This window comes from Bicyclus anynana, chromosome 8 (assembly GCF_947172395.1).
Source record: "Bicyclus anynana chromosome 8, ilBicAnyn1.1, whole genome shotgun sequence".
In the NCBI taxonomy this organism is placed as follows: Eukaryota; Metazoa; Arthropoda; class Insecta; order Lepidoptera; family Nymphalidae; genus Bicyclus; species Bicyclus anynana.
Window position 1 is genome coordinate 3,387,332 of NC_069090.1, and position 15,275 is coordinate 3,402,606.

Sequence of the window (15,275 nt, forward strand, 5' to 3'; positions counted from 1 at the left end):
ATATTTACCACCTATTTAACAAAATAATACACAATCTATTTTTTGAGCATACGTATATTAATATAAGATTATACAATACAATGTCATTTTGAAAAATATAGTAATAATCCAACACATTAGGTATGTCTAAAGGACGGCTATTGATAGTTAAAAAAAAATTGCTGATATTAAAAGAAAATATATAGAAATATGTCAACATTTAATTAAATATAAAGAAGTATAGTGGAAGGAAATTATGGACAAACCAAATGCCCATATAATTAGATGGCTAATAAAATATATATACACTATAAAGTTATACAATAACCAACTATTTAAGAAAAATATTAATCTATTTAATTAGCAACCACCTGTTAAAACTAGTACTAGATTCAGTATCAAGTCAAGATAATAAAACTGAGGAACTAAGTTACATGAGTTTACTTTTTTTTTTCTTTTTCTTTATTCTTTCCTGTATGGAAAAGGCAAAGGTACCGTACAGTCATGTCTTAAGTATCATGAGTTTACTATTTTATGTACGATACAATGGATACAGATCATAAATGCAGATCATTCAAATATTGTTAATTTATTTTAATCTGTTACATAAAACATCAAATTAATTTGGTATATCAGTTGTCAATTTGTGGTAATTAGTAGCATAAATAAATATAGAATATACAAGTAAATTCTAGCTTGCTTGAATGCCGTATTAAATATCCAAAAGGATCTCAATCAATCAAAAGCAAAAAATTCGAAACCGATTTAGTCCAATTTAATTGAAAATAACATATAACGGTATATTAAAATTCACACAATTAAATGTCATTTAAATACTATAAAATCTAGGATAAAATATTTTTATTGGCACAATAGTATGTACAACGAACAATTTTTTTTATTTAGATATATATTTTAATTAAAAAGAATATTAAAAAATACTTTAGAAATGCCGTGAAAATAAATGTTATATGAATTTATTACACATACATAAAAAGTGCTGGAAATTTGTGAAGAATCATAAAAGTTTCTTTGGAATCAACAACTTGTAAAGGTCTAATTTTAATAAAAAAAAAAAGAAATGACCGTTAAAAAGGTAATTTCGTATTATCTAAATACGTTAATAATTGGTGGGAAGAGATTTAATGTTCCAAGAGAATATATTTCATTAACTACATTATTCTTGATTATTACCTAAGCATACTCATTACTCATGTTACCATTATACAACAAGTATACAACTAGTGTGCCCTTCGTAAGTATCATAAGGAATGCACAATTATTAATAGACTCAGTACGTGACCACAAAAATTTTAATCGCAGACAAGTCCAAAAGACTAGAAAAAAAATTATAAAAAAAATGTATTTCAATTAACCCTCAAATACACTACTCGCTTCGACGAAGTCCTGAAGTAGCGAGACGCTTCGAGTCCATTGATAAGGCAGCCAACCGTCCCGTGTTCTGCGGGACCGTCCCGTAATGCTAGATGCAATCCCGCTTTGAAATAATTAGTAAAATAGTCCCGTAAAACGTTGGATGCGTCCCGCATTTCATACACAACACCCATATGCGCGCAAGAACTTCTCTCTACAGAACACTCGGGCGAGGCGCGCGCGCGACTGATTGAATAGTTTTGACTTTTAGAATTAATACAGAGGCATTTGACTTTTGTACCTAATTTTGGTAGGTATAGTATACCTACTAAACTTTTAAACCCCCCCCCCCCAACCCAACCTATCCACAAAAAGTCTTGCATTAAATTTTCAGAAAGTTGGCCTCCTTACCATTGACTCGGAACAAAAGCCGTCAATAATAATCGGATATGCATTATTTTTTTTCTATTTACCAAACACGCAGAAGCAAGAAATATAAAATAGAAGGCCTCCACGATTAAAATTTTTGCGTTCAATTCTCTTGAACCGCAAACAACATCGCATTACGAAAATCGTTCCAGGTATATCTTTTTGACAATCATCAAGTAATGCATTTATATATGAACCATTACTGTATATGGGGTTAAGCCTCATCTGCTAATGATTTTAGTAATGCTAAGTACCGAAGCGAATGCATATATCCAGGGTTAAGTTACACAAGGAGAGTGTGCCGAATGGAGTGCCAAGTACCATACAATTCTCGCATGGTTTTCTTTGTGACAAAAACTCGTACTTAACTATCAAACAATATATAGACGAGATTCATCTTTCCTTCAATGTACCTACTGTACATGCAGATGCAGTATAAGTCGTGTACGAATTCTAGATTTGTATAAACAATCCTCGAAGGACATTCGAACATATTCTGTAACGTTATCTTGTATCAAAAACAAAAATGTTTTTGTATCAAGACACGAGTGAGATTCACTATTCATATCTCTCTATCTATAGTATTGTGTGAGATAGACATAGATTATTTCGAGACACATCGGTGAATTACTTAGTTAACTCTTAATTGTTTCAAGGAGAACTTTCATTCGATAAACCTCCTTGTGTAACTTAGCCTTATAGATGCATTCAAATTGGTCACAATGTGCTTTTAACTATGATGCGAATAAATAACATACAATATTAAAAATACAAATATGAACGAATTATCATCATAATTACTTTCTCCATCGTTTATTTTTTTGAAGTAAAATTTCTACATGCACACTTGATTTGGAGAGTAAGCCGGTAAATACGTTACGAAAAATGTAATCGGGCGAGGCGAACAGATGTTCAGAGAGAGAGCGAAAGAAGTTTTACTTCCCTCACGCGGTCTAAAGCAAATAATTTTCTTTTCAAATATTTTTTTGTTTAGTTACTACTTTTTATTCAAATCTATTTTTATCTACACTCTTATCTGACTACCAAAAAAGGTAGGCATTAAATTGCATCTATTTGTGCAGTAAATTATTAAAACAAACATACAGCTTAGCACATTGTGACTCCGGTATCCATTATTCAAAAACCTTAACTACAAATCCGTATGTGAAATAATTAACGAGATACATACAGATATACATTAGCTACTAAGACCCTAAAACCTACATCTACCCGCACCCAGCTATAACCCAGTGTGACGTGTGTATCTGAAAATTTAAAGATTTTTTCATGAATTAATGATTATTAATGATTTTTATACACTAAAGATTATATAAATGACTAGCAGACGCCCGCGACTTCGTCCGTGTGAAACTCGATGTAAACTTTCAACCTACCCCTACCCTACCCCCTTACTCCTACCCCTACCCTACACCTACCTTTCTGGTTGATTTTTTACACCTTGTGTCCGAAAAACCCAAATATCGTACGAAACCCTATTTTTTCCAAAATAAAATTAAGCCCATGTTATAATATAGCTTTCGAATGGTGAAAGAATTTTTAAAATCGGTCCAGTAGTTTTTGAGCCTATTCATTACAAACACACATACAAACAAAGTTTTCCTCTTTATAATATTAGTATAGATAAAAAGTTTGGTGTTGAACTGCACTATATGACTGTGTACTTAATTCTAGATAAGTTTGTAAAATTGTACATTTATTTAAAAATGTGTATTTAAATATACAAAACGAATTAATAGTTTCGTGAGAAAACTATAGATATACAACCATATATTTATTAGATACGCCAACAATACATATTTTTAAGTTGGTTAAAAAAATATTTATATGCGAGGTAAACGACGATACAATTTATTTTAATAATGACGTTCTGCCTCTTTAGACCTTGAAAGTATTATAGGATAATAAAATATACTTACGTACGGATACAAGTGCGTGCCGTCTTCAGCTACGTGCTGCCGTCCTTCTCCGGTACATCGGAGTTTGACGAGTTCTGAAAGAGAACTATGAAACTTATCATAACGTATACAATTAATGTACGTACGTATACGTTCAGTACAAACAAACATGACGATACGGACGCTGGTATCTTCAGTAGGTTGCAACGCCAGCTATGCTCCAATACCCTGGTTTCCGCGACCTACCAAAGGCATATGCTCGCTCAGCACTCTACATCATACCCTACTAATATTGTAAGCGCGAAAGTTTGGATGAATGTTTGGATGCTTGTTTGGATGTTTGTTACTCTTTAACGCCCCTACTATTGAAGCGATTTGGCTGAAATTTGGAATGGAAATAGATTTTACTCTGGATTAACACCTAGGGTTTTTTTATACCGGAAAATCCATGATTCCCGCGGGATTCGTAAAAAACTAAATTTCACGCGAAGTCGCGGGCGTCCGCTAGTACATCGATAACTATACCTATGTGGAGTCACTTTATTTATATTTTGACGGCATCCGTGGCGCACTAGTGTGCGCGGTGGATTTACAAGACGAAGGTCCTGAGTTTGATCTCCAGCTGGGCTGATTGAGGTTTTCTTAATTGGTCTGGCTGGTGGTAGACTTCAGCCGTGGCTAGTTATCAACCTACCGGCAAAGACGTACCGCCAAGCGATTTAGTGTTCCGGTACGATGCCGTGTAGAAATCACAAGGGGTGTGGATTTTCATTCTCCTCCTAACAAGTTAGCCCGCTTCCTTCTTAGATTACATCATCACTTACCATCAGGTTAGATTGTAGTCAAGGGCTAACTTGTAAAGAATAAATAAAAAAAAAGTAAAAGCTTCGTTTGTGATGATCTCTGGATCTACTGAACTGATTTTGGAAATTCTTTTACCACTACAAAGCCACGCGTAGCCATAGACTATATTTTATTCCAGCATTTTATATATATTACGCAGGTAAATAAAACCACAGGGTATAGGCTAGTAATAAATATTACGTAACAATTTGAATTAAATTTATACAAATCTTTATATACATTTTTGTATGCTGCTGATCGAACTGCTGTGAATTGCTGTTCGACTGTTCATTAGTCTCGCTAAAACTCGAGAATGAATAATGTTCGTGGAAGTATAGGGTTAAAATGTAAAAATTAGAATAATTGCCGGGAAAAACATAAAAACTAGCCTTTTCTATTTCCCATACAAACGTTTAAGAGTCAAGGGGTAGGGGTAGGGTAGGGTAGGGTAGGGTAGGGGTAGGCTTAGGGTAGAGAAGTGCAGAGTATGGTTAGGGAAGAAGTGCACATAAGTCAAAGTGAAGCTTGACCGGGTCCGCTAGTTTATAATAATTAAATGAAACCTACTAACCTGATCGGCAGGTAAAGCCGCGTGGCCGTTGTGTAGCGGCTCTCGCAGCGTGTCGTCTTCCTCGTCTGAAGGCACGTCGTAGAACTCCTCGCTGTCCATTTCTATGTCTGTACCTACAACAGTAAAGCAGACATTTATTTTATACTAGCGGACGCCCGCGACTTCGTCCGCGTGAAACTCAATGTAAACTTTCAACTACCCCTATCCCATTTTCTAATTATTATTATAAATATGAACTTTATACAATACCAATAAAGCTCAAATTGACTACGTTTTAGCACAGTAGATATGTGGTTTTAGTTAGTAAGATTTGTATGGGAAAAAGAAAAGGGCTATTTTTATGGTTTCTCCGGCGAATTTTCCCTTTTTTCTCGCCATAAAAACCATCCCAGTACTTCAACGAACATTTAAAAAAAGAATTGGCCAAATTGGTCCAGGCGTTGTTGAGTTATGCGCTTACCAACGCATTTTGCGATTCATTTTTATATTTATTATCATTGAGTATAATGTCAATTAATGCATTATAAGTCGTGTAACAATACAACAATAGTAATTAAGGTATAATAATAGTAACTTTATTTACAACTAGCCGCCGCCCGCAACTTCATCCGCGTGAAATTTTCAAAAATCCCACAGGAATCATGGATTTTTGCGGTACAAAAAGTAGCTTATGTATGTCTCAATAATTTTCTGTGTCTTCCTGTGAAAGTCCCATTAAAGTCCGTCTAGCTGTTCCAAAAATTAACCTAGATAAACAGACTGTATGTCAGTTTGTTTAAGACAAAAAAGTTTAATTGTGTTTTAGTATTGTGTAAATAAAACGCATATGAAAAACACAGTTGTTTTTGAAAAACAGACAAGCACTTCAATTTATTTATATATAATGTAATTACTACTAATACATAATTATACACTAAATAATATTTTTCTGAGGTTTCTTAGGTCACAGTCAGTTAGATTCGTCAGTTTTTATATAGAATATTAAAAATATTAAATTTAGATTTAGATTATACTTTTCCACAGTTTAGGAAGAACGGGCCTTGAAATACTGAACTAGTCCTTAATTGAAAGTCCCAGACTAATCAGTTATGTAAACTTTGTAGAACAATTTTTAATTTCATCGTAATATATAAATGCGAAAAGTCAGTCATCACTAAATCACAAAAACCGCATGACATATAAAAATTAAATTTGGCAGGGAGGTAGTTTATTGATAGTAGAGGTCCACTAAGGGCAAATTTTGCGAGAGGGTCGGATTAAGGAGGTCTTAACGGGCGTCCGCTAGTTTAACATACCCACTAAGGACTGGCAGTCGGTAAAGTACTCAGAGTCGGTGGCGTCGCCTGCGGGCGCTGCTAGTGCCGGCGCCTCACGTCTCACTCTAGGCTTCTGTCGGGCTCGGCGAAGGTTTCTATAACACAATCACGAATTACAATATACAATCATCACCATCATATCAGCCGATGGACGTCCACTGCAAGACATAGGCCTTTTGTAGTGACTTCCAAACATCACGATACTGAGCCGCAACAATATACAAAAGTTACAATGAATCTACATATAAAAGGTCTACTTGTAATGTGTGCACCACAACATATCTCAAGATGAGAGAAAAACAAATTAGAGATTTGTCTTTTTTTTTATACTGTACTAGTTAGCCCTTCACTACGATCTAACCTGATTGTAAGTTATGATGCAGTCTAAGATGGAAGCGAGCTAAATAGGAGAAGGATGCAATTTACACCACTTTTCTACACAACATAATCCCAGAAAACTAAATTGCTTGGTGGTACACCTTTGCTGGTAGAGTGGTAACTAGCCACGGCCGTAGCGCTCCACCAGCCAGACCTGGACCAATTAAGAAAATCTCAATCAGCTCAGCCAGGGATCTAATCCAGGACCTGCACCTTCTAAAACCACAACTTGCATACCTTACACAACCTACCTTACATAACTTCACACAACTAACTTAATTTGTGAAGTTTTGTATTTTTTCATTACAAGTCAGAGTTAGATAAACATCACGACTACTTTACTATTGTGCTTAAAAACATTTTGAATTCATTTTAACTTTCCAATTGACTTTCAATTTGGACAACTGTATTTGCCATAAGTTTATGCCACAATTTGAAGAAGTTGTAACCTCCTCCTGACATCCTGACAATTGAAATTATGCTACTTACTTTGTAAGAATCATGCAAAATTGTGGCATTAAAATAAAATTCTGTGTCTGAATGAACAAAGCAAGTAACTTACGTTTCTTTCTGTAACTCTCTCAGTGCTTCTAGCTCAGATCTCATTGAGGCTACTTGTCTGTCCAATCGTGCAACTTCACTAACTGAAATCAATTTCAAAATATTTATAGTCACACTAATAGACTGCAAGCCCGTGAACAAAAATTACATGTGAAATGACCCAACGTGAATAACGCTTAGAAGGCTGTTACTGTATAAAAAAATAACTCTGAACACTGTGGCCTGCTTCTGTTTGCATGGGAACATAGGGATAACTTCCATTAACACTCAGTAGAGATATAGCTTACTATTGGTAAAATAATTTTCAAAATTGGTTCTGTAGGTTGAGATTTTACTCCCTGAAACCCCACTGAATTAATGGTTCTGAAACAGTTGCACTGTAACCTGACATTAAATTAATGAATTGAAATGAGAAATTAGATACAAGATCAACATATGTGTGTAGTCTGTTCCTTTACAAGGTAACAAATAATGTCAGAAACAATTTGCATAAACGTTTCAAATAAGAACTGCTGAGATTTGGAATGCCATTCCGGCGGGTGTTTCTTGACACATACAATTTTAGCATCTTAAAGGCAAGAATGAATAGGCATCTTCTAGGCAAGCGCGCTTCATTTTAGACCTCATCATTGCTCACCATCAGGCATGATTTTAGTCAAGCGCAAGCATAAACATGAAAAATAAAAAATAGAAATCTTACCCAACATGGCTCTCCTCTTCTCGGCGTACACCTGTTCGTAAATAAATACGCCAGCAGCGCCTACGAGCCCCACTATAGCGGCCCCGACCATTAGACGAGGTGATAAGTAACTGTTTACGTTCATTTTATATCCACCAAGTTTGTCTGGATGACACAAATAGTAGTCAAATGTTATGACGAATGAGACTAAGACTATTTAATGATTATGAATGAATTAATGCAAAAAGAATTTCAGAGTGTTCGATTTAAGCATAGTCTCTATAAATATGAAAAATTATAAAACAATCGAAATATATCGACACTTTTTATATGATATTTCGATACACTGAATTCTGTAAAATTCTTTGCCGATAACGTAATAAAACAACTTTTGTCAATTTGTTACAACTATTATTATTTAATAGTTAATTTTTCTGCAGATTTCCAAAATATTTTGCAACAAATCCATAAAAATTCTGTCAAGTTACACTGTCAAGTGTCAACATGTCATTGTCAAAAATGTCAATCACTGTCCATTTTTTTATAAGGCTTTACGGCTTTGATTCTAGCCTTTTTGAGTCCAATCCCTGTCCAATACACACATAATCACAGTGGACGCTACAATATTTTACAGCTTAGCATGATGATCGTTGTTGATTTAAGGTAAAATTCTGTGATATCTAATTCCTCTATGTAAAGACCAGTGATTTCAGATTGTGGACTATTCAGGATTATGGATTAACCGGTAAAATCGAAAGAAACCCTGACGATATTTTTTTTATCAATGTCAACCGTGAACCGTCATGTGCATGTGTCACTGTCAGTGTCATTCAAATTTCGGGTCGGACGCTGCTATTCAATTACTTCTGTTTTTGCGGTATTTATATTGAAAAAACGCCGTTTTGGATATTTTAGAGAGTGTAAAATAAGTTTAATTAAATAAGACATCAGAAGAATTAGCTGTAAATAGATTACAGAATATTGATAACTCGGTTCCCACAATTTACAAGTGTAAAATATTCAAATGAAAATATTATTTGTGAGGATCTGTTTTGAACGAAAAATATGAGTTTTTTACAAAGTACTCTAATTGAAAATGATAAATGTAGTCTAGACCAAGTTAGTTCGGAAGCAAAAGAAAGTGAGTCTATTTCAATGAAAATAACCCAATCTCCCAAAAGTGAATGTGCGAATAATGAGCAAACTGATTTAAGTGTATTAGAGGACTCCTTAGGTAAGAAAGAAGATATACCGGCATATGATGACGAAGATGATGACTTAGTGTTAAGATATGATGATGACGATGATTTAGACATTGTTGGTGGTGAAATACTAAATGAGGATGCTCTTCTGGAAGACAATACAGAGCTGGCAAAAGTACAACAGCATAAAACATGCAACTCTACTCAAATTCAAGAAGTCAATCTTGTGGAAGATGACACAGATTATGTTGAGTGTACTGAACCACAAACTAATATTCCTAAAAATAAAATAGAGTTAGAAAATCAATGTAATGAAAATTTAGCTATAGAACAAAGTCAAATCTGTGTGAAAAGTGACATGAATCCGAATGAAAATAAGAAAGGAGGTGTTGAACATGGTTTAAATAAACCAGATGTGATGTTAATAATACCATCACATGAATTAATTGAGTTTAGTGATGAAGATGATCAGGAATTAGATACCAGTCCTAAAATGTCTCCAGATATTGAAGATGTTATTGATTTAGATGAAAACAATATTGATAATTGTGTAGAAATGGATGAAGATATGATTGAGCAATCAAATGAAAATTTAAAAATTTCTAGTGAAATAGTTACTGTAGCGAATGCTGAAGATAGTACTATTGTGATGCAGCAAGTTGATATTCATGATTTTCCCAAAGATGTAGATGTGAATTTACCAGAAAATATTCAAACGAATATTACAACCAATGCATTAAGCCATGAAGCTGAGATAGCAGCTGCTATTATAACAAATGAAATGAATTATGTGGAAGATGAACCAACTTTTGTCAAAAACATGGAAATCTTTCAAGATAAAAGTGAATTGATAAATGTTTCATCTGAAAGTATAGAAGACGAAGAGGAAGAAGAAGAAGTTCATGATAAATTAGACGAAGATATTATAGAATTGTCTGATGAAGAGGAACCAAAACAAGTTGCCATGAAAACTTCTAAAATTGAAAATATAAAAGAAATGACAGACCTAGATAAAGATATATTGAACGATATAGATGAAATCGATAACATTATATTATCAAACAAAATGACTAAGACCAAATTAAAGAAAAATACTGTAAGAAAAAGTGAAGACAATGCTACAAAATTTGCTAAATCAAAACCAAAAATTATAAAAGTTCATGAAACTACTTTTGGTAATACAAATACTGATTTATTACAGGAACAAGATATTTCTACTGAAAGTACAAGACTCATAATTTCACCAAATAATATGCAAATATCACCACCTGAAATATTAACATCACAGCAAAATATAGTCAACCAGGATTTTTCTCTGCAGTCTAATATTGAATCATCATTAAACAGCAATTTAAAATCAGCACAGGAGAAACTTTGTGGACCAAATATGGCTGACTTAATACCAGCTCATTCTAAAATTGATGACCATAATATAATTTCTGAAGGTGAACCAGGAATATCCGAAACTTCAGAACCAGATCAGACTTCAAGTATACCTACATCATCAATATTAAATCTAGAGTCATCAGAAACTAAGACCATAGTAGTAACATCAGAAATAAATGCATTAAGAACTTCTAATGAAAGTTCACATGAGTCTAATCTTAAATTAACAAAGAACTCTGAACCCTCTACATGTAAAGATATACTAGAGACATCAGATAAGAATACAACAAAGGAATCGGTATTAAAAACTGCAATGAAATCCAATGAAGGAGGTGATCAACAACTATCTACGCCAGTAATTCAACCTAAAACATCTGACTTGGTTGAACCAGAACCGTCTACATCAAAGATTGAGCCCCAGCCAGAGATTGAAAATGAAACATCAGATATATATACACCACAATCACCAACATCAATGACTGAATCGAAAATAGCAGATATTGAACTACAAGCATCTTCATCAAAGACGGAACCCGATACATCAGATATTATTGAACCACAACCATCTTTATCAGACACTAAAACCAAAACATCAGATATTATTGAACTGCAACCATCTTCACCAAAGACAGATACCAAAACATCAGTCATTACTGAACTACAAGTATCTTCATCAAATACAGAACCAAAAACATCAGATAATATTGAACTACAACCATCTTCATCAAAGACTGAAACCAAAGCCCCAGATATTATTGAACCACAGCCATCTTTATCAAAGACTGAAACCATAATTTCAGATATTATTGAACCACAACCATCTTTATCAAAGACTGAAACCAAAACATCAGATATTATTGAACCACAACCAACTTTATTAAAGACTGAAACCAAAATATCAGATATTATTGAACCACAACCATCTTCATCAAATACAGAACCTGGAAAATCGGATATTATTGAACCACAATCACCTTTATCAAAGACTGAAACCAAAAGATCAAAAATAATTGAACCACAACCATCTTCATCAAAAACTAAAACCAAAACATCAGATGTAATTGAACCACAACCATCTTCATCAAAGATGGAACCTCAAACATCAGATATTTTTGAACCACAACCATCATCATCAATCACAGAACCCAAAACAGTTGATCCTAAACCATCTACATCAAAATGTGACTCAGAAAAATTGGACTCAAAACCAAACAGTCCAAAAATTCAGTCAGCATTTGATTCTTTAGTTCAGGATTCATCATCAAATGATGTTCCAGAAATGACAGATAGTTTAGGACTTCTAGCTGAGTGTTCAAGAGTGATGGAGGATGATGAAGAACATGATGACGATGATTATGGAGATGAAGAAGACGATTTTGATCCTGATGATGGTATGTTTAGTTTATTTTTAATTTTATGTATATCAAATCTAATATTTATAATATAAAATTCTAATAGAATAAAAATAAAATTCACGAGTGACAGTGTGTGTTACCAAACTCCTCCGAAACGGCTGGGGCAATTTTATAAAAGTATGTGTGTATTGGGTAGGTCTGAATATCGGTCGACAATTATTTTTCGTTATAAGCTTTAAGAGAGATCCAACTCGATTTTTTTTATTCCCTAGAGATAATTTATAAGGCTCAGCTGGTGGGTTCATAAAATTTTCAGTTTTGTTTTTACATACCTATTATTATTATTATTCACTGCTGAGCTCGAGTCTCCTCACAGAATTAGCCAGTAATCCACCACTCTGGCCCAATGCGATTTGCAACTGAAGATATGGTGTCTATAGAAGATAACTCTTTCAGAAAGCAGCAATCAGATGACAGCAGAACATTCTGAAGACTCAAACGCTCACCATTCAGAGTCAGATGGCCAGAAGGATCCAGAAACACCAACAACTGAAAAAGAGGAGATGGTCTTCCATATCACTGAAAGTAGCAATAAATACAAAGAACCAGAGAAGATGGAATGTGATGAGGTAATAGAACATATGCATATCAGTTATAAGTGTAGCATTTATTTTTACAATGTTATATACCTAAACATGATAAATGTTAATAAATAAATATGTACATAGTTAACCTGATAAGATGTTTGTTACCACTATGTCTTTCGTAGAATAAATAAATTTGTTATTAGTATTCTTATTGATACAAAAAAATATTTTGCAGTAAATGTTTAATGAAAAACCATTCAATGTCAAAAAGTTTAATGTTTTGAGGCTTTCCTTTTCTGAAAGTTTGATTAGCACTAATAGGCAAGTGGACTAAAATGGAATAGTTATTCAATGCAAACTGTGAGTTAAACAAACTGTTTTTTGTAATTTTAGGAAAAAATAGAAGAAGCAACCAAAGAAACAGAGAAAGAAGTAGAAGATGGTGCAGTTGATAAAACTGTATGTATAATAAATATTAAAACTTTTTTAAAGTAAGCCTAAGCCCTTCTAATTTTTGGTCACAACAGGAATCACATTTGAGTTTATCATGTACCTGCCTAATCAATTATAGTTTTCTTTTGCTAAAAAGATAGTTTGCTTTAAGCTAATGGCATGATTAGCTTTTTAAAATACTAGTACATTTTATAAAATGAATGAAGTGAGTTATGATTATCTCTCTACTTTATTAGATAAAGTCCCAAATCATACTCGTTTCTGACTTTACTTTATCAGAGTGTGAAAGGTGTATAATTTGGGATTAAAATAATCGTAACTCACTTCATTCATTTTCATCAAAAATCAATGCCACTTTTTGTTGTAATTTTATAACTCAACCGGCAAACCAAAGGCTTTGTTCGGACTATTTAGTAACTGGTTTATGTGAAGTTTGCATAAAATCGGTCGAGCGGTTCTTCATTTATCACATTTTTGTATCAAATGAATTCAGGGGTAGGAAAGAAGTACACATGAGTTAAAGCGATAAATATATAAATAAATAAAATTCACTCATATTTTAATAACTCATATTATGTAACAGTATCATAATCTAATACTTTATGTTCTTTTGTTTTTGTCATAGAACCTCAATATTTTTTTAATAGTTTCATAAGTTTCATGATTGTTTGCAGAAATCCGCAAGTGAAACAGATGCAATAGATGATGAAACTGTGAAACTTTCAGACACGGAAGACAATGAGAAAAATAAGAAAAAAGAAGAGGAAGAAAAAGATTTTGATAGTAAGTTACCATTGGTCGATTTATTTAAATCATTTTCTACTATTATGAGTTATAAACACTTTGTTGAAATTTCGTGGAAAATAGCAAAACTAATAATAATGCTTTTTATTATTCTTTTATTCGACATATAGAAACAGCAAATGACTTTGAACATGATTCAAGTATCCAGACGACAACAGCCGTTCGACAGAGTATAATGAGTTTTGTGGACTTAGAAGAAAGCTCTTCAGATGAAGGTGAAGTAATGTTCAAATTACAGCAGCTTAATGGACTTGGCAGCTTTATGTTACAATGTGGCCAGGACTGGCCTTGCCCATTCATATTACGCCAGCCACAGACAATCAAGTATACAGTCAAGTCTAGAGCGCGCTTAAGGATGTGGGCTGGGAAAAGAATATCATAACCATACACATAACCATATTTAGATATTTTTTTCAACTACCCACATTTCTAAACGTGCACCATACTTGACAGTATATTTGACCGTGTGTGGCTGCCGTTACACCGAGAGACCCACGGCACGTAAGAGCTTTATTCTAGTATGCTGAAAAAAACAATTACTATTTTTCTTTTTTGGCTGACTTAACCTTTAACCTAACCCCGAAAGCCATTGCATAACGATGAATATTTCTAATATCTTGTTATTTTTGCGTATCAGATAAAAACCAGCAGCAAACGGATGCAAGTGTTGAGACGAGCGAGCCGCAAGCAAACTTGCCCGCGGACACATCCAGCGATGTACCTCAGCCGACTGTGGACAGTGGGAAGAATAACAACGCTGTTAGAAGTGTCTCTCCCAATCCTGTGCCTGAGAAAAAGGTATGTAGTTCTTTTTAGTATATAGATAAACTAGCTGACGCCACGCGGTTTCGCCCGCGTGATTACAGTTCCCGTAGGAATACGGGGATAATATATAGCCTATAGCCTTCGTCGATAAATGGGTTATCTAACACTAAAATAATTTTTCAAATCGGACCAGTAGTTCCTGGGATTAGCGGGTTCAACCAAACAAACAAAATATTATTTGCATAGAAACATGTGTGTGTTCAAGATGTCAACAAATAAACGAAATCGTCTATACAACGTGTCCCAAAATTCAACGATAAGCGGGCGCCAAAAGATTGACCTGCTCATGAGCACTTAAGGAAAAATAATAAAAAAAATATACCTAAATTTTTTTTTTAGTTACAAAATAAATTTTAAAATTCTTTGAAAATTTACACCTTGTATGATATTTTGAACTACCGCAGCTACAATTTCTTAAATATGCTTAAGATTTTTTTTGTATCGGAACCTAAGTAGTACTACTATTCACCACAACTCTTAAAAACACCACAATGCCCGCAGTTTTTACACAAAAAAATATCAAAATATTTTTTTTCCCTCAAATTTTTAAAGATTTTTACTTTCAGTCTACTTTGACTCATGGTCTTGCAAAAAAAAGTATGAACACCGCTATGGCA

At 33.7% G+C, this 15,275-nt stretch overlaps 2 protein-coding genes across 4 annotated transcripts in view; one reads left to right on the plus strand and one right to left on the minus strand.

The window, feature by feature from the left end:
• Positions 1 to 2,678: 2,678 nt before the first annotated feature.
• On the minus strand, positions 2,679 to 8,413 carry LOC112051964 (uncharacterized). Of its 2 annotated transcripts, none has more exons than XM_024090826.2 (6): positions 8,068 to 8,413; positions 7,369 to 7,450; positions 6,408 to 6,523; positions 5,113 to 5,225; positions 3,720 to 3,804; positions 2,679 to 3,047 (listed from the first exon to the last, which is right to left on the minus strand). In XM_024090826.2, the coding sequence occupies exons 1-5, from the start codon at positions 8,189 to 8,191 to the stop codon at positions 3,745 to 3,747; spliced, it is 495 nt and encodes a 164-aa protein (XP_023946594.2). In that variant the 5' UTR covers positions 8,192 to 8,413; the 3' UTR covers positions 2,679 to 3,047; positions 3,720 to 3,744. The 2 variants fall into 2 exon arrangements, with proteins under 2 accessions (XP_023946594.2, XP_023946595.2); XM_024090827.2 differs by having other exon boundaries at positions 2,680 to 3,047; positions 3,720 to 3,793; positions 8,068 to 8,412.
• A 468-nt stretch (positions 8,414 to 8,881) lies between these two features.
• LOC112051969 (kinesin-related protein 4) overlaps positions 8,882 to 15,275 on the plus strand; it is a 45,041-nt gene continuing 38,647 nt past the window's right edge. For both annotated transcript variants that reach the window (XM_052882962.1, XM_052882963.1), the window contains exons 1-6: positions 8,882 to 12,025; positions 12,446 to 12,618; positions 12,970 to 13,035; positions 13,704 to 13,812; positions 13,944 to 14,048; positions 14,471 to 14,631. In XM_052882962.1, the coding sequence (XP_052738922.1) occupies positions 9,112 to 12,025; positions 12,446 to 12,618; positions 12,970 to 13,035; positions 13,704 to 13,812; positions 13,944 to 14,048; positions 14,471 to 14,631 (3,528 nt within the window). In that variant the 5' untranslated portion in view covers positions 8,882 to 9,111. The remainder of the gene's footprint in view (positions 12,026 to 12,445; positions 12,619 to 12,969; positions 13,036 to 13,703; positions 13,813 to 13,943; positions 14,049 to 14,470; positions 14,632 to 15,275) is intronic.